Here is a 20125-nt window from a genome sequence, read left to right on the forward strand (position 1 = left end):
CACCCATCATCACTGCGAGTAAAGCCGTATATGACAGTGCTTGTATGTGCAGTGAACTACCAGTGACTTTATTGCTGAATTTTACATGTATACACCTTAATAATAAACGAATAATTCATTAGAGCAACCAAAATACAGTCATCACCATACAACACTTTTGTAATTTCAAATGTAAAAAGTCACTCTGCAACACAGCAGAAAGGATGAGCTACCAACGTTAGAATGCTAGTCAGGGGCTTGGGAGAACTATGTTGTTTCCTGAAGGGCCTCAGACAAGTAAGTCAACAGTGTGATGCTGTTGCAAAAAAAGCAAACATGATTCTGGGATGCATTAACAGGTGTGTTGTGAACAAGATGTGAAAGGTCATTCTTCCGCTCTACTCTGTGCTGGTTAGGCCTCAGCTGGAGTATTGTGTCCAGTTCTGGGCACCGCAGTTCAAGAAAGATGTGGAGAAATCAGAGAGGGTTCAGAAAAAAGCAACAAGGACGATTAAAGGTCTAGAGAATGTGACCTATGAAGAACGGCTGAAAGAAGTGGGCTTGTTTAGTTTGGAAAAGAGAAGATTGAGGGGCGTACATGATAGTAGTTTTCAGGTACCTAAAATGTTGTCAAAAGGAGGAGGGAGAAAACTTGTTCTTTTTGGCCTCTGAGGACAGAACAAGAGGCAATGGACTTAAACTGCAGCAAGGGAGGTGTAGGTTGGACATTAGGAAAAAGTTTCTAACTGTCAGGGTGGTCAAACAGTGGAATAAATTACCAAGGGAGGTTGTGGAATCTCCATTGCTGGAGATATTTAAGAACAGGTTAGATAGATGTCTGTCAGGGATGGTTTAGATAGTACTTGGTCCTGCCATTAGGGCAGGGGGCTGTACTTGATGGCCTCTTGAGGTCCCTTCCAGTCCTAGTATTCTGTGATTCTATGATTTAGCTTTCAGGGAGACCTCTCTGTTACTAGTTTTCAGGGGAAGTTTAAACCCTAACTACCTTTGTGGATTAGCTGCCCTGTGCCTCACATCCCCAACTACAAAATGGAGATGATGCTCACACAAAAGACTGTGAAGCACTACAAATGCTAAAGTAATGGGTAATAGATACACCATATATGTATTCTGGGTACCTGCCCTTGCAAAAATCAACATGTACAAACATTAAGGACAAGCAAATTTTTTCGTATGTGCTTAATCCAGGATACTGCAAGTAACTCCATTTGCACCTCTACACTCTTACAGAGCCAGGCCCTACCATACTGTATTATCGTAAGTTCCATTATACTAGTCTATGTAAAAATACATAATAAAAGGCAGGCATTGTTTCTATGAAATTGCATTCTAACTGAAAAAGCTAACAAAGCATGGGACAAAGTGAGGCACAGAAAGGTGAACTGATTTGCCCAGTGTCACAAAGCAGGTTAGTGGCAGACTAGAGAACAGAACAAGGCCTCCCAAATCTCAGTCCAGTGCATTAGCCACTAATTCATGCTACCTTTATTCTCACATGTAATTTAGGATCCACTCTTGCAAACTTATGCATGCTTGATTTTAAATGCACAAAGAGTAGTCCACTGAAGTCTCACACTACATTAAGCAAACACATATGTCTTTGCAGAATAACAGTCTCACATTGCAGTAATCTCAGAGGGATAGTTGTGTTAGTAGCTTCGCAAAAAACAAACAAGAAATAAAACAAAACAAAACAAACAAGCTGTCCTGCAGCACCTTAACTACTACTTAATACATTTGTTAATGAGCTTTTGTGGGTAAGATCCATTCTTACCCATGAAAGCTCATTACCTAACAAATAAATGTGTTAGTCTTTAGAGTGCTACAGGCCTGCTTGTTTTTTTTTTTAAATATTGCAATAGTGGCAGTGCCCTAAAGCACTAATCAGAACTGAGGCCTTACAGTCTCAAGCAGATGACAAACTGCTTCAAAGGCCACAGCTAATCAAAAGGTTCAAAGCATATTTTAAAGTTTATTAAATGCAGTTCATGACTTTGGAAAGACAGCAGGCACATGGCACTAATGGAAACTCTTACCAGGCACACCTCTTCCTCCCCAGTCTTTTGTGACCTCATCTTGCGCTCAGCTGTTAACTCTCCTAGACTTCAGTAAGTCCCTTGTCAGCTTTTATTATTGATCCCTGCCTCTTAAATCTCTGGGCTGCAGGGCAGAGACTCCATCCTACCTCCTCTTTCTTTCCTGGTGTCTTTTTCAACATATTTAACTCAGCCACTGGCCCTTTCCTGGCAGCCTAGCCAGCCTCTCCCTCTTGAACAGAGGATGCACTCTTAGGTTGCCACTCAGAGGTTGCCACTCATACCACAGGCCTGGCTCTCGGACAAGGGCTCTTCCAGCATGTCACCTAGACACCCTTAATTACTGTCCCTCAACCTGGCACAGGTGAGCCAACCCAGCCCTCACCTGCCCAGCTGGCTATGACACTGATGGCAGGGGGCACCCCATGGTGATTTCAGGGCCCAAGAGGCAGCCATAGCACAGTGCATGTCCCAGCCAGGGCAGCTTGGCTACCTCACTTTCAGATAAAACTGCCTCCTCTGTGACCCCCACTGATAACAACACAAACTCAGCCCCACCGCTGAGGCAGCTTTACATTTACACAAAGTTTGTCCTCCCTTGCCTCCCGTTGCTACCTCTCTTGTTACGTCAGGACGCTGCAGCGGCCCCGCCCCTTTTATTTTCCCGCGGAGGAAGTGCGAAAATCCAACTGACAGCGACAGGTCGCTGCCATCCGCGATACCACGTGACCCCCGAAGGGCGGAGGCGCGAGCAGGTTAGCCTTGGAATCACGTGACTTCAGAGAGGCCGGTTGCCTGGGAAGGCGGGACGGCTCGCGCCGTGCTAGCATCACGTGATGGTGGAGCCTCTGGATGTGTGCCGTTTCGCTTGGGTCACGTGGGCCTATAGGCTTTGCTCCCTAGCGCGCCGGGCTCCGAACGTGTCTTGCGCGCGCTTTTCTGCTTGGCTGCTTCCGTTGCACGTTAAGTCCTGTCAGGCGGCTCCGGCCGGGCCGGGCGCTCTCGCCCAATGGCTCTGGGGCAAGAGTCTCCCTGGGCCTGAGGGACCCTGCTCCCCCGGACAGGGGGAGATGGGGGGGAGAGTGACTATGGCGGCGGCTACTTCTGCCCTGGGGAAGGACAACGACGCCCCGGTGAGACGCGCCCCTCCCGCACCCCAGGACTCGGAACTGGGGCCATGCTGTGGGGCTGAGCCCTGGCGTCGAAATCCGGGGGGGCGAGAGGGCTCTGGGGTCGGGGGTTTGGTCCATTGGTGAGGTCCGTTTTTAGGTCAGGGACGGGGGGCTCATCCCGGGCTTGTGGGACATGAGACTGGAGTTGGGGTGCAGCGAGCTGAGGGCCGTCTGACGCAGGGGGGTAATGTGGTGGAACAAAGCACTGATAGGCTTGGTACAGGAATCGGGCCCCTGGGCTCTCTGGTAAGACTCGTGCTGATAAGCGATGGCTTGGTGCACTATTGGGTCAGGGGCCCTGATGGGGAGAGGTGGAGCCGCTTCATGGTGCAACTCTGTGTGTTTCCCGTGGTATGCTGCTGCCCTGGTTTTGTGGGATGTACGTTTCAGGGTGGTGGTGTATTAGCAACTTGGGGTTGTTTGTTTGTTTGTTGTTGTGTGTAAAACATCACCTAATGCAGAATGTTGTTATTGAGCTAACATATGAACACGTAACAGAAATATTGCCCTGTTGTATCCCACTAAGCCAACATCTCCATGTTGAATGTAAAAACAAATGTTAACATTGATTTTATACACCACTAATGCTACCAAAGTTATGGCTCAGTGTCATTTTAATCATAACGTTTTTGCATTCCGCCAAAGCAAACAAAGGAGTCACGCAGTATGTGTCTTACAACAAAAACTATAGCATAGTAGAGTCTGTTGGTGATGGTCAATGTCTGGTCTACATACAATGTTTTTACTGGTTTTAGCTGTTTTGGTTATGGGTGTGTTTGATATTTCTTACTGAAATAGATAATTTGTACTCTGAAACAGTTATACTGCTATAAAGATGGTTCTTTACTCTAGTATAGCTTATTCCTCTAATTTTATGATGATAATCTGTACCAGCGTAAAGACCTTTACGACTGCATTCACTGTAAGGGGCTGTACAGCTTTAATTATACTGGATTAGAAACCAGCATGGTTAAAGTAGTACAAAAACTTTGTATAGTTCAGTCTATTTGACTTACAGGCAAAAGCATTACAAAAAAATGACATTTGTACATTGTGAAGTTAGTTCAGTGGTAGTATGAAGAATAAGTAGTTGCTGTTCATATATTGAAAAAAGAAGTAACGGATTCCAAATTTTTTCAAGAAGTAGAAAATAATGTTTCTCTTTTTGTATTGATATTTTAATATCAATATTTACATTTCAATAGTGCATTTAGGAGCCAGTCAATATCATGGTTAGGGATGTTAAAGGTTAACCAGTATGGACTAAAGCAGCCCACCATGGGCAGGGTATTGCTCTCGCCCTGCAGGGTTCACCATGGGCAGCTGAGCCCCATCTACATTGGCCCCGAGAAGTAGGGTGGATGGTTGGAGAGGCTGCTCCTCCCTCCCTTCCCCCAGCTTTCTGCAATAGTGTAAATTTAGCCTCAGTCATTGATAATATGTCCTGAAGATAGATTTCCTTAACTTAGCTCTGAAAGGATTCTGGACTACCTATTTTAGGCTCTGATCCTGCAAAGTTCATGCAGGCAGACCTGTGAAGTCATTGTGGCTTTGCAGAGGTTCAAGGGCCTACCCTACAGAGTGAATTTTAGCGTGAGTTCCCCTACTCAGGTTGCTGGACAGCTTTAGCTAAAGTTGAAACATCTGTTGGAAAGAGGGTGGTAATGTTGACGTGCACCACCATATGAGTTTTTCTTAGCTAAAGGCTTGACTTTTTCATTCATCCTGTCAAATAGTTTGTCAATGCACTGTTCATTGTTGCCCCCTTACATACCTCATTAGTCTAACTAGTCATTGTTAAAATAAGTTTTAAATTTTTCTTGTAGCCATGCAAGAAACGAAGAGAGGAAGATTCCCCTATAGAAACAATTACAAAATATTTTTCACCATTAGCAAGAACAGTGGATAAAGTGTTGTCACCACCAAAATCTAACAATATCCTGGATTATTTTAAAAAAACTTCTGCAAATGAGAAGACCACTTTACCAATTGGAGTTGGAGAAAATAAAATAAACCAGTCTTGCCACTTATGTGTTGATGATGGCAAAGATTGCAAATCACCTTTGAGACCTTCTTCAACATCCTTTTCAAAGCTGAAAAGGAGAGGGAAGAGAGTTAATTTAAATAATGAATTGAGAGAGATTAAAACGCTTGAGAATGAATATGTGATAGACATTAACAGCGATGATAGTACAGATATGATTAAATCAAAGGAAGAGTGTTTAAATACTAGTTTTATTAATGACAGTGCATCTGCTTTACTTGCACAAAAATGTGTGGAGGAATTAGCAGTAGATAATCAACACAGCCAAAACACTTCAAACGCTGTCACCTGCAGAAAAGAGACTAAGAAAACTGGATCAGCACTAAATGTATCAATAAATTGTCCAAAAAAATCAAGGAAGAGGAAGCACAAAGATGATACTAATTTGTCTGAAAGCTCCTCATCAGAAAACCAGCTGAATGAAAAGGAGCTGAAAGGTAAAAAACAAATATCTGCTAAAATAATTGAAAGTAAGAGTACTGTAAGCAATTCAAGTTTTGACATTGATGTGGATAAGACATCACAGTTAAATGATAGCACAGTCACAGTGTCATTTGAGGACTTTTTGAAAAGTCAAGGAGAAAATAAAGTGGAACAAATTCCAGAACCTAGAATGCCAACACCAAAAAATTTTATTATAGAAAATGAAGTGGACAAAAGTGATAGTATCAGTGACCCTGAAAATGACAACGAGTCTCAGCAACTACCACTTAGGACAGTAACTGTTCTTGCACAGATTCATCCCATTCCCCCAAAATCGCCCTCTCTACTAAAGGAGCAAAAGGTCACTAGAAGAATAGCTGCTATCTTTTTGAAACAAAAAGAATATGAAATAGAAAGAGAAAGCAGTACATCTCTTTTAGAGATTGAACAGACTGAACAAATGACTCAAAAAAGAAAATCTAATGTAGTTATAGAAGAGGAAGAATTGGAATTAGCTGTACTAGAAGCTATAGGCCCTGAAGCTGTGAAACCAAAATGTACTGTAGAAGAAAGACATCAGTTTATGAAAGCTTTTAGACAGCCAGCATCTGATACAGTAAAAAGTGGAATTAAAAAAGTATCTGGAAAACTGAAGGAAGTCAGTGAAAAACCTTCAAAACAAAATGAGGGAATGAAAGAAGGTGAAGCAGCTTCAAATATAACACACAAAAGTGAAATATTAAAGGATTATATTGATGACCATTCACCTGGTAATATCAAAACAAATCGTACTACTAAGCAGAGAACTGCTGTGTTTAAAAAGAAAGGAAAGAAGATTTTGGAGACTAAAGAAACAAATGTTCCAGATAGGAGTGAAAATAATGAAAATACCAGGGCTAATGCTCATACCAAGGAAAAAACCTTAAATGATATAAAAATCCTATCGTATCCAAAACAGAATGAATTAAGGAGGAGCCTAAGGCAAAAGAAAATGGAAAACTTCAAAAATGTTACACCTGAAAAAATTAGGATTAATAATACATTTTCAGAAAATGCACTGGGAGATTGTCCCCTGCATGCTTCTACACCAAAATCAAGTAATAGATCCTTGAAGAAAAATATCCTGTATAAGTCTGAGGTGATTATGGTACCTTTTGATGCAAAGAGCCCAATAAGGTAAAAGTTTGGATTTTTAGAATATTTATAATTCTTGGATATTTTGCTTTGATTTAAAAAAAAAAAAAGCACCCATTCTAGTTGGGGAAAATTTTATAAATTTCAGCATTAAAGGCAGGGGATATTAGATGGTGAATGGATTGAGAACCAGGATTCATGGAGTTGAATAGTAAAGAGGAAGAACTGAGCTTTTGATTGGCCTTAAAACTAATAGAACCCTGTGTTGCAGCTGCTGTTGATAGCTAGAACTTTTCAGCATAAGGGCCTTATTTCAAGACTGAAGATGGCAGGCTGAACCTCTCTGATCTGGAACTCTTTCATATGGCAGTATTCATAATCTGGCATGATTTTAGGTAGCCAGATGATGACTTGTCATGGGTGTGGCCAAGTTTCCAGTGGTTCCACAAAGTTTGTTTACAGCCACCAATCCTGGTTCTCAGTGTTCTGTGTGCTGCTATTTAGCTGTAATTTACCCCTAAATGTCTTCTGAGAGCCCAGTAAGCAGTGGAAGTGTTGGTAACATGCTAGACAATATTGACCTCCTGTGGTCCAACAAATTCTCTTGTTTGGCACCAATCAGGTCCTGAGGATGCCAGATGACAGAGGTTCAGTCTGTAGTTTCTTGCATGAAAAAAGAATATTTATTACATTGTGTAGCATGTTTGCAGTTATGTGGCTTCTGCTACGCATATCACAGTAACGGGGAGGGAAATGGTATGTAAGTTAAGTATCTTCAGACAGCTAAGAATTCTTTCCTATCTTTACTCAAGTCAAAATTCTGAATATTTTTCAGGTTTTGTTTTAATATCACTGGAATGGGTTACAGAAGCAAAAGTTTATATTCTATGTGTGAGAGTTTTAAAATAAGTGAACTACAGCAACTTGACAGATTCAGAAATATTCCCTCTAATATTAACAGTATCATTTGTGTTTAGGAAAAATACGCTTTGCTCCTATATTCATTAGGATTTTTATATTTGTTGACAGCATTCTTAAATTCTAAAGAATCTGACAGGAACACTTAAATTCTCCTTTAAAAATTAATTTCCTCATATTTTTCTTTGTTCAGAATGAGGTTTACTCGAATTAATGCATCTAAAAGACCTGACAAAGCTGAAGGAACGGAAAATGAAGAATTTACCCCAAGAAATAAAAAGGTAGTTTTAATCAAATGTTAAGTATTTGTGCTTCAGAAGTCACTTGTAGAATATTAGTCATTTAGTGCAGTACCTTTTTGTTCCCAGTTGTGTATGGTGTAAAGTTAACCAGCTAAGATTTGAAAAATCCATTCACCTGAGGTGCATTGGTAAATGAGGGGATCTCCATTTTGAATTATTACAGAACTTAAGAGGATGAGTGTAATCGGAAGCAATGTCTGTTGGCAGCAAGGTGGGTCCAGTGACATTAACTTTACTAAGGTACACCTGAGTGAAATGGGACTTCCCAGTTTTGCTGCTGTTACTTAGGTACTGTGGGCAGCAGTAAAACTCAGTGTCAGTTTCCTGCTATAGCTTGGGAAGGTCATTAAGCAGAAGCTGAGGTATGGGTTGAAAGTTGTAATTAGAAGAAAGACCTAGATACCAGAGACTTTCTGGAGGAGGGAAGGATAGAGTTGTTGATATCTCTATCTGGTAGACAGCACTCAGGAAGTCATGCAGGGATGTCAAAGGCAGAGAATTCCTTCTCTATCTGCTCTGAGGAAGCAAGTGAAACTTCAGTTATAAGAAGCACTTCGGCCAGAGGCTGTTGCAAAATACAGAGTCTCTGATCAGACTCCCAGTGACGGTATCCTGTTAAAAACTCAGCCTCTTGTTCCAAAAGGCACAGCTGGGCATTTTGTCACCAACCAGACCTTGCTGGTGGAGTCTCCCAGGCTCATTCATCTCTATTTTGAGTCATAGGTTTCCACCTCCAGCATGGGTGCGCTTAATCTAGTTTCAGATGGACAGTTTGAATTACAATTGTGATAATACAGTACATTAGTCTTAAACATATTTCAGTAGGTATGAAGCTGAGAAATCTTCAACTTGAGAAATCTTCATCATGGTGATGTTGTAGTACAGTTATATGGCAGAAACAAGCCACCATAGGCCTTGTTTACACTACATGGTGGATGGATGCTGCAGCAATCGATCCGCTGGCTGTTGATTTTATTGCATCTGCTGTAGACATGCTAAATTGATCTCCAAGCTTGCTCCAGTTGACACTGGTACTGCACCAAGATGAGAAGAGTAGCCGGTGTTGATGGGAGAGCAGCCCCCCGTCTAGCTTACTGCACATGAGATGCTGTGGTATGTGGATATCAGCTATGCTGTTTGCATACACTGAAGTAGATCGATGGTGCCAGTAAATGTAGACAAGGCTTCAGATTTGGCACTACCTGCATTGTAGTTGGCATTTGTAGGAGAAAAGATTGTTCATAGAGACCTAAGTGCCTGCAGAATCAGGCTGATCATATTAGGAGCAGTACAAGAAAGCTTAAATTATCACTGCCTGTGCACCACTTGTTTGTTTCATTGATTAAATTATAAAATTTTTTTGGAGGGCCATTAGGCACCTTTTAGTGGTGGTATATTATTTTTAATTGAATGTTTATTTCTTGTCTGCTCCACAGTCTCTGCTGATGCTGTACATTTAATTTTCTCTTTCTTAAAAAAAAAAAATCTTGTGTGGGAGTCTCTTCTCTTCTGCCCTAATAATTTGTGCAGTGTCTTTGTGAAAGTGGTATCCAGTAGTAGCAATAAATTTGTAAAAGTGATGATCCTGATGATGATTGTAGTATAGCCAATTTTCTCTATTTTGGGGACATCCTGTAATTCAAAAGGTCAGATTAGAGTATAACAGTGCTCCTTTCTGGCACGGAAATTTATTAATTTCCTGATTGTGTGCTTCTGTAAAATGACACCAAGTAAGATTTCACCTTAGAATAAACTGAATACCACAGCCATTTTATTTCCTTTTAAACTGTATGCAGTGTGTGTTAGGATGGTGTAATTTATGTAGACTGATTTTAATTTTAGCCTGGAATATATGGCTGTTAATGGTCAGGCGAGATTGGAGAGACTGAGGTGCCACGCAGCTGATTAGCAGACTGCCCACAGCCACTCACAGTGGGCAGCACACATGCCTTAGTGTGCATAACAAAATTCATTCTGTCTATGGATAGAAAAAATTAGAGGGAATGCTGGTCAGGCATTTTCAATGTTTTTTACTTTCTTTATAGATGAGCTCTACTTCTAAAAATATATCCAAAGCTAAACAATTGATTGAAAAAGCAAAGACCGTACAACATAATAGATCAAAGGTTAATGAAGATATCCCAATGCCTATAAGACGCTCTTCTCGACAGCAAGCTCTTGCTGAAAAGAAAAAATTACAAGAAAATGAAGTAAGTGTGCAGATTTTGATTAGTGTAGAATCCATATTTCTTTTAGCATCTTTAAATCAATAATTTGGTTTTCATTTCTTACCCTATGTACATATTTCTGCTATGAGATCATGTGACATGACTGGGGATGATATGGTAGCATAGTTTTGATTTTACGTTGTTAATGAGTGTGAGTTGGGTTTGAAGATTGAGATCATTTCTGCAACCATTTGGACTGCAGAACCAGACTCTAACAGGTTATATAGGGCTTGTCTACACTACCTCCTTCCTTTGAAGGAAGGTGGTAGTGTAAACACAGCCATTGTGTTTGGATTGAGGTTTTTACATTAAGTAAAAATGTCAGTTTAACAGGAAGCTGGTCCTTGACCCAGAAGAGACAAGATCTTGGGTTTTTTAATGTCTCTGATAGTTCAAATCAAAAGGGATAGGGCTTATGTGACCTATAAGCCTATCTGTTCCTGAACAGAATGATATTTCATGGACCATTTTTTTGAAGTTATAAAATCAGATCAACTTTTCCATATTCCTTCCTTTTTGTACAAAAAGGCTCACTCATTTGTATTTGCTGCTTTAGCAGATTTCTTCCATGTATCTTACTCAGTATATACCTTTTTGGAAACACAGAACTATTAGAGCAATTTTTGAGTTATTGCAACAATGTCTAATTTGAGCTCCATCGGGATCTATAATTAATTGGTAGTGTACGCAATTGGAAACAGTGTTTGGTGAAGGATGATGTTGCATTTCATTTTTAACTAATTTTTTTTTAAATTTCTTGTCCAGGATTCAGTGATAATTTTAGACTCAAGCCCAAGGAGTACCACGGTTTCTGCACAGAATTTGGAGAAAAAGCAAAAGAAACTTCGAAGTTTAAATGAAGTATTAGGGAAAAAGTCTAGAAATTTGAAGGTTATGAAGAGCTCATGTGGTAATTGGATTTAAATAAACACACAATTTTTATTTCAATATATAAATGTACCAGTATTGAACACCAAAACCTGCTTTGATTTTTAATTAGTGTGCTACACTAATATCTAATTTTGTTCTTGTTATACGTTTTCGCAAAAGGAAACTATATGTACATGCTGTCTTGACGCTGTCCTTTAAATAGAATAGAATCATTTGGAAATCTGACTGATTCTATTATTTAAAATAACAAAATAACAAATTTCTGGCATTCTGCCATTTTTCTTGGTCCTGATTATTTAGATGTCTTATAACCACACTCTTATATGCTTGTGGAGAAGCTGGCTATGCAGAGTACTGTCTGAGTGCAAGATAAAAGTGAAATGACAGAAAAATATTTAACTATATTAAGTAAAATACTTTTAGACATTTTCACGTTGACAGTGTCTGTAGGGTAAGAAAGCTTTAAAGAGATTACATTATAAATTAAGCCTTTCATGAATTAAAGTATACTAAATTTTATGAATATTGCTCAATATAACAAGAAAAATCTAATAAGGAGATGAAATTAGGATGAAAACATAACTGTAACAATTATTTGGATGTTCATGCTAATCAAGATCTGCTTTCTTTTTGAAGGAAAAGTGAGAGTCCTGCCTTTATTTATGGGCAAAAAAGCTCAAAATGTTGCAGATGAACCAATTATAATTTTTGATGAAAGCAGGTCAGTCTAGTACAAATTATGTATAGTTTATAAGGAATTCATTGAATTTGCTCATGATCATGTTGCAATATCCAGGTTTCTTTGTGCTCCAGTCATTTTACATAATATTTAAAGTACATCTCAAACTGCAATATCAGTGGTTGGTGTAGCAGTATCAGTGTGTTACGTTTTAATATTAATTGGTATGTAAAATGTTAGATTGAACTTTTTATTTTTTTTTGGTACTGTTGATGGGTCCTTTTTATGTTGCTCAAAATCTAAACCTGCATTTAGTTCATAATGACTGTAATGGGAAATATCTCTTTAAAAATATGCTTTAGAGTGTACGTTCCATCTTCAGGTTCCTTACTCTTAAATAAACCTCAGTGTTCAGCAAATATGGTAATATCTAAATTGTGGCACTGTTCAAGGCAGTTATCCCTCTATTTGCCCTCAGAGGACTACCACTCTTGAGGGTTTTGGCTCCCTTGTCTGCTTAGTTCCTTGGGAGGAGAAATGCATGCTTCTCTGCCATCAACATGAACACACCCCTCTCAGAACAGTTTCCTGCATTCAGTGTATTATTCCCAGCAATAGACAGTTTGTCGTAGAACTGTTTTGTCTTCTTTTCAGAGACTAACAACATTGTAATTGCCCACAGTTAAGTCACCTCATAGGTTCTTACTAGCAAATATGTTTTATTCTTAAGGTAAAAGCAGGGTATAGAAAATATATATTAAATAATAATAAGCATGCTAATAAGCTTACCAGAGTTCAACCCACCCTAGGAGTTCTCTTTATCGCATTTCTGTTTCTCCCCAGAACAAGCACCCAGTCTTAGGGGCTGGATCTCATCAGGCCAAAATCTTTTCAACCTGTCCCTGAGGACTGAGGGTCATGTTCTTTAGTTGCAGCTGAACAAATGCCTTAAGTCAGTTGATCAAATTTATTTATGCGTATGCCCTTTCTTTGCTGGTCTCTGGAGAATGTACATTAAACCTTTGAAGAGATCAGGAATTGGGTACTAGCCAGATAATGGGTCCTCTCATTGGGGCAAAGCTTCAAAGATTTGATAACTGGAAGAATCATGTGAGCATAGCCCCTTCTCCTTGGAAAGTTGTATACAATTTCACAATAACACAAACAATTCCCGTTTTAATACAAGGGACCCCACAGGTATTAAAATTAATTTAGTAAATTTCATCTAGAATTGTGTATCTGTCACAGTCTGAAATGAGTCAACTTACTGGTAGGGATAGATAAACTTTATTCATATTAAATACTTTTATGAACTCTAGATGCTTGATTGCCTTTGTTGTCACTTATTTTATGTAAAGCCAAGATGCGTCTGAAAATTCTCAAGATGATGAGCAGTTCAAGGCAAAACGTGAATTTTTGATGAGTGGTTTGCCAGAGTCCTTAAAAAGACACATTGCAAAGAAAGCAGCAGTATTAGAAGCATATTCTGTGGCAAGTTGCTGTTTTCAGACAGTTGTCCATGTACAGCAGAAGGATGATCGTAAGTTTTTATTTGTCCTGAGCCTGAATTGGAAATTAAAGTAACTCTTTAGGAGATTTATGTTGAAAATTAAAGGTTTAAAGACAAAGCATCATAGTATTTGCAGCTCCTACTTTTTCTTTGGAATATGGTAACAAATCTAAGTGTATTGGCATAAAAATAGTCTTGTCAAAAATTTTAAAACAATTCAGATATTTCAGTAATATGTAATAATATACATTCATAAATAGACAAATAGCACATTTAAAAATAGAACTGGAAAAAACTGCTTATTTGGGGAGAGTAAAAATCTTGGATCGGCCAGGTAGGGCATGGAAGCAGCTGATTGCTTACTCAAAAGGAAGGGGATAAGGAAAACCAGAACAGCCCAGATGCTGTTGCTACTTTAACATTAAAAGAAACTTGGAGCATTGTGAATCCCAGAGCTTCATGCTCTTTCCTCAAGAGATGAGGAATTGTGCTCCTATGCTTTTTCTTTTTAAGAGGATGAGTAGGGAAGCAAGATAGCTGCTGCTTGTCTTGAAGGGGAAGGAGTGTGATTGAATTGCTTGTAGAGGTACTAGGATTGGGGCATTGATGGATTGACAATCCTGCAAAGAGCTAAAGGAGGCCAAAATTTAATAACAGGAGTGGGGAAAGCCTATGATCACTAGGTGGAGAAGGGTATAGGGAAGGGTGTGCAGAATTCTTTAGTTTGTAGGTGGGGGAGGGTGGAGTTGATAGGAATGTGAAGATGTTGCAATATAAATTATATAGATTTGATTTTGAGGGCATACCCAGGCTGGGGATTGCAGAGCAGTTGTTTTTTCACTTAATCTAGGAGACTGAGTTTATGGATTAAGTACTTTTTTCTTATCTCTATGTCTATTCTTATATAGGTTGTATGATGTGGAGGTTGATGTCACCATCGTGTCCTTTTCTATCCAAAATGAGAGAACCGAACACTGAAATAACTGATGTCACGCAATTCAGTATTTCACTTGGTGAATTCTCAGTTATAAATTCTAAACCTAGTGGCAACAATTCAATTGTGGTTAGTATTTTTAGTCTTTTATTGCTAAAATAAATAAGGGTCAATCAAAAATGGGTTACATTTTTCAGGACTTTTATTTCACAAAATCCTGTGGCCTTAATTAAGACGTGTTGCAACTTCAGTTCAGAGTTGGTTAATGTAGCTTGCTCTTTCCTGTTACAGCACGTCAAAGGGTATGTAGCTTCAGATACTTCATAGTGGTGGTTGTGCTTAACAAACTATTTAAATAATTCTGCACTTAATAGGTGAATTTCTCCATATGGATTTATTTGGAGTCGTGTTTTGGGTATTTTGAATGGCTTTTTATATATTTCAGTTGTCTGGACAGAGACCAGTTATTTCCAAAGTACTAAGGAAGTACTTGCTGGAAGAGATCAGATCTTCTAACTTGCAGTTTCCTGTGAGAAAAGTTTTTAACCAATTTCTGAAAAAACAAACGGAACATATACTTTCCAAAAATAAAAATCAAGGTTAGTAATGTATATAATTAAAACTGCTGATAACATAGAAACAGTAAATTTTGGACTATTTAAATGTTTAAACATTTTAAAAATAGAAACACTATGTTTTGAATAAAACTGCAGTAATCTTATTTTGTGTCATTGTTACTGAAGAATTTCTAAAATTTTAGAAAACAAATGTACTGTCAGTACATTTGAAATTTTGATATGTAATGCATTTTATTCTTTGCTGACTAGTATGCATGAACGAATGTGAAATTATAAATTCTGAACTAGATCACATAAGTTCTGAAAATCAGAAAGAAATCAAGAAGAAAAGAAAAACTGAAGACTGCAAATCAAAAAGAAGGAAACAAATGGATAATGCAGAGACTGAGCTAAAATCCAAAACTCCCAAGAGCACAGACACCCAAGTAGCCTGCATAAAGCAAGCAGAGGCAGAAAACGTAATACACATGGAAACAAAGAAACCACAAGAATCTGATGTTTCTGGTAACTTTTTACATTTGCTACTTAAATTTTTAGAACATTCTTTCATTCTATTAAGTGAATGGACCTAGATGGGGCTCATGGATTCCCTGCAGTGTGCTGTAGAGCACAGTTTCAAATGGCCTCTTTGGCAGATCTACAGTGGGGAATGGAATAGAGTTGGGCGTGTTGTCAAATGGGTAAGCAATTCTGGAAATAGTGGCTGAACCCCAGAATGTAGCAATTTAAATCAAGGCAATATAAACCATGATTTAAATTACTTGCTTTATTTGTTAAATATTGACTTCCATCCAGATGAGATTTTATATAAACTAACTTGAAAACTTGAACTATTGCAGTGTTAAATCAAAAATTGTAATAAATGAAACTATTAAAGAATGAACAAACAGGATTTATAACTGCTACTACTGGTAGTGTGTCCTACTTGAATTTTACAAAACTGCTAGGCTATGACTAGTAGTAGTAGGCATCCTTCAGTCTGCATAGACTATGGATCACAGCCTTTAAAGTTTCAACTGAGGACTACATTTACAGCGTGTGTTGCGACTATGAAGACCCACACGAGAGTGACAGTCCTTGCTGCATCTCTTGCAGATGTAGTGGGTGTCTGGCAAGTCTATGGCAAGGCTATGACTACAAAAGAGGCTTTTCCTGGCAAAATGGGACTTGAATTGGGAAAGTTTGTGGAGCGTCTGCATGCAAAGGAGCTTTGTCAACAGTTTGTCGGCACATCCATCAGTAGCATTATATCTCTGCCCATTCAGATATAATGCCCTCTTGACAGTGTTCTGTTGACAGAACAGCCATGGAGACCTCCAGGGGCACTACTGTTGACTGACAGGGCTTCTGGTTCACTGGTCATCCCTGTTTGCAGAGCTTCCCGTCAGCCATTCTGTCGAGAGAGAGCTGAGTAGTCTGGCTGCTCTCTGTTGACAGAGCAGATTGCTCTTACAATCTGCTTTTATGTGTAGATGCAATCTGTTGCCAGAAGTTTTGCCGGGAAATCCCTTCTGACTGTGACTTCTGTTGTCAGAGGCTTCTCATGTAGATGTAGCCCTACAGTCAAAAACGAAACTGCTGAAAATTAAGACCCTCATCCTGCAAATAGGTTTTTAACTTTACTCACATGAATAGTCCCATTTAACTTACTTGCAAACTGTAATGGAGTTGTTGTCTTTATATGTGGAAGTTCATTATGTCAAAAGATGCTGTTGGTTGCAGATGTAGCAGAAGCTATTTGCTTATCAATTTTGTGTTAATTTTGGCTGTTACCACAGCATAGGTGTTAATGAGGTCCTAAGTGTGTTTTGTTTGGTTTTTTTGCTTTTTTTAAACTACTTTCATCTTGCTTAACCCCATATGTAAGGTACAACTTATTAGGCCAAATATAGAAACAAGTAGGTGTAATTTAATGGTTTGTGATGTAGTGGAAGTTAGACCAATGTCCCTTCTGTGCTTAAACTCTAATTCTGTGCCCAGAGTCTGTCGTGAACTTGGATGTGTCTGTGTGACCCTCTAGCAGGGTGAATTGTGCTTTTTCTTTGCCTTTAACCCCTTCCAACCCACTCCCTATCCCCCAGCTTTCATGTAGTTCCCTTCACACAGCCAACTTATTCAGGCTGTGGCAATGACCAGGGTTTGGCTCTAAGCACTTGAGAGCTATCTTTCCTCTTTGTGTGAGTTGATCCATTTTCCCCTTCTTATTCTCTTAATTTCAGTGTTCCTCCAAAAAGTCTGCTATAAAACAATCATAATGTTTGCACAACTTGCTCAGCTTTTTCAATGCAGAAATGTTTAAAATGGACAATTTCTATTTTTTCTTTGCTGTAGATGGTGAAAAGGAAGATGTGCTCTGGACAGAGAAATATCAGCCTCAGGATTCCAGTGAACTTATAGGGAACTCAACAGAAATAAAAAAGTTACACAAGTAAGATACGAGACATTTACAATAGAATACAATTTATCATTGATTTTAATAAGGATTTTTGATACTGCCCTATATGGGATTCATAGAGTCATAGGGCTGGAAGGGACCTCAGGAGGTCACCTAGTCCAGCCCTCTGCTTCAAGCAGGTTCAACCCCATCTAAGTCTTCCCAGCCAGGACCTTGTCAAGCCAGGACTTGAAAACCTCTAGGGATGGAGGATCCACCACCTTTCTAGGTAACGCATTCCATTGCTTCACCACCTTCCTTGTGAAGCTGTTTTTCCTAAATAGCCAACCTACTCCTCTCATTCTGTAATTTCAGACCATTGTTCCTTGTTCTTTTATCTCTCACCACTGAGAACAATTTTTCTCTATCCTCTTTAGAGCTCCCCTTCAGGAAATTGAAAGCTGCTATTAAATCACTCCTCAGTCTTCTCTTCTGTAAACCAAACAAGCCCAAATCCCTCAGCCTCTCCTATAGGTCATGTGCTCCAGTCCCTTAATCATTTTCGTTACCCTCCGCTGAGCCTGCTCCAGCACATCTGCATCCTTTTTATACTTGGCGGGGGGGGTCCAAAACTGGACACAGTATTCCAGATGTGGGCTCACTGTGCCGAATAGAGGAGAATAACCACTTCGCTAGATCTGCTTGCAGTGCTCCTCCTAATGCACCCTAATATGCCGTTAGCCTTCTTGGCTACAAGGGCGCACTGTTTTCTCATACCCAGGCTTTCTTCCACCATAATCCCTACATCCCTTTCTGCTATACTGCTGCTTAGGCAGTCAGTCCCCAGCCTATAACAGTGCTTGGGATTCTTCTGTCCCAGGTGTAGGACTCTACACTTCTCCTTGTTGAACCGCATCAGATTTCTTTTGGCCCAATCCTCGAATCTATCCAGGTCACTCTGGATCCTATCTCTACCCTCCAATATATCTTGTAAGCAAGCTAGGGAAATATGGCCTATAGTAAATTACTTTTTAAAATGGTTGCAAAACTAGTTGAAAAACCATACTCAGAGTAATTATCCATGGTCTACTGTCATACTCTACTGGAGTGGGGTCAAATAGTAATTCAGGGATCACCATACTTGTGATTGTGTTCCTTCTGTATTTGCCACAGTCCTTCTCCCTACTCTAAACAAATGCCTCCCCCTCCCCCCAGCCCTTTTCCTCCTCCTGCACCCTGCTTTAAATAAATCCCTCACCCAGAGCCAGGCACTCCCATCCCACCTCCCCACGCAAACTAAATCCCCTTCCCTGAGCCAGACTCCCCCCTGCTGAATGCTGGAGACTTGCCGGAGCTGTGCCAGGGCCGCCACTGCTGCCACGCACTTGTCCCACTAAGCAGCAGGGTGCCTGCATGGAGCTGGTGGACGGCACTCCATGTGTGCAGCACTGAGGAGCTGCATTTGAAGGCTCGAGGAGTGGCATGCAGCTCCAGAGCCTGGAATTGCCACACCGCAGTGCCCTGTTTGCACATATGGCAAATGTATTGGACACCGCAGCTCTAGTGGCATCCCACAAGGGTATGTCCTGGGTCCAGTACAATTCAATCTTTTCGTTAAGGGTTTATTACATCACTCAAGGATGTGGAAAAATGCACAACTTTGAGTGACTTTATTATATCCGCCTAACCACTTTCACCCTCCTTTAAGATAGTTCTATGTGGACAGGAGAGAGTCTCCCTTTGACATAGGTACTTCTTCTCAGGGAGGTGGATATATTATTCTTACAGAAGCCCTTCTGATGGCACAATAATGTCTTCACTGAAACAGTGTAGCTGCATTGCTGTAGTGCTGTACATGAGGACAGGCTTCGAGTCAACAATGCCGATGCAGGTGCAAAAAAATGCTCTTATTCTTTTGTATGTTAGCAGGAGTGTTCCATGTAAGACACAGTGGATGATTGTTCTTCTCTGTTGGGTGCTAGTAAGGCTTCAGCTAGAGTCTGTGTTCAGTTTTGAGCTTCATTTAAGAAAGATCTGGACAGTTTGGAGGGAGTGCAGAGGACAGCAAGAAAAATGGTAAAAGGTTTAGAGAAGGCGATTTTAGATTACATTTTAGGGAAAGATTTCTTAACTACATTAGTCCCTCAAGTTATGCGAGGGTTGCTTCCCCACGCACTCTCGCACAACTCCCAATTTTGCATAAGTGGGGGTGGGGGCAGCTTTCTTCACCCATGGAATATCTGGGGTTAGGCAGGGGCAGTTGGGGAGAGTTAAGCCTGGGGTGAGTTAGGGCTGCAGGGGGAGCGGGAGGGGTGGAGTTGAGCCAGAGCCACTGGGGGGTGAGGAGGGTTGAACTGGGGACATGTGGGGCCAAGGGGGTTGAGCCAGGGCCGGGGAGCAGGATTTTGAGTTGCGCTTAACTCACATTAATGCAAGTTAAATGCAGCTCGAAATTGTGCATTTCGAGGGATTACACTCATCCTTCATTAGACAAGTACTTTACTTATGAGTACTCGCTTAAACAAGGGACACGCATACTTACCTTTGTTCACTAGACGAGTGAACTCCCTGCACTAATATGAGCTTTACCCCCTCCCTGTGGCTCCAACTCACCAGTCTGACCCCCTGCTGGCTCCATGGCCCCAACCCGCCGCAGCCTGAACCTCCCGCCAGCCCGCAGCCCGCCCCCCCCCCCAACCGCACAACCTGGCCCACTCCCAACACCCACCCGGTCCAGTGCCCTAGCCCACCCACCCTAGGTAAGTTAAGGACTGACTTAGTGCTGATGCAGCCTGGAGGAGCCACCAGTACCTCTAGCTGTGCACGTCAAAGCGGCTCTTACCGCGTGCCCGCAGCCATGCAGTTAGGTGCCTCCAGCCAAGCTCCGTAGCTCCTCCCACAT

The 20125-nt window shown here is 40.5% G+C and overlaps 1 protein-coding gene across 1 annotated transcript in view; it reads left to right on the top strand.

Moving 5' to 3' along the window:
• Nucleotides 1–3090: 3090 nt before the first annotated feature.
• The window catches only part of ATAD5 (ATPase family AAA domain containing 5), a 36589-nt gene continuing 19554 nt past the window's right edge, over nt 3091–20125 (top strand). The window contains exons 1-11 of the mRNA XM_075014809.1: nt 3091–3169; nt 5035–6851; nt 7921–8008; nt 10075–10239; nt 11023–11167; nt 11785–11869; nt 13186–13367; nt 14246–14400; nt 14717–14870; nt 15138–15353; nt 17181–17277. Coding sequence (XP_074870910.1) covers nt 3107–3169; nt 5035–6851; nt 7921–8008; nt 10075–10239; nt 11023–11167; nt 11785–11869; nt 13186–13367; nt 14246–14400; nt 14717–14870; nt 15138–15353; nt 17181–17277 — 3167 coding nt within the window. The 5' untranslated portion in view covers nt 3091–3106. The remainder of the gene's footprint in view (nt 3170–5034; nt 6852–7920; nt 8009–10074; nt 10240–11022; nt 11168–11784; nt 11870–13185; nt 13368–14245; nt 14401–14716; nt 14871–15137; nt 15354–17180; nt 17278–20125) is intronic.

This window comes from Carettochelys insculpta, chromosome 20 (assembly GCF_033958435.1).
Source record: "Carettochelys insculpta isolate YL-2023 chromosome 20, ASM3395843v1, whole genome shotgun sequence".
Lineage (NCBI taxonomy): Eukaryota > Metazoa > Chordata > Testudines > Carettochelyidae > Carettochelys > Carettochelys insculpta.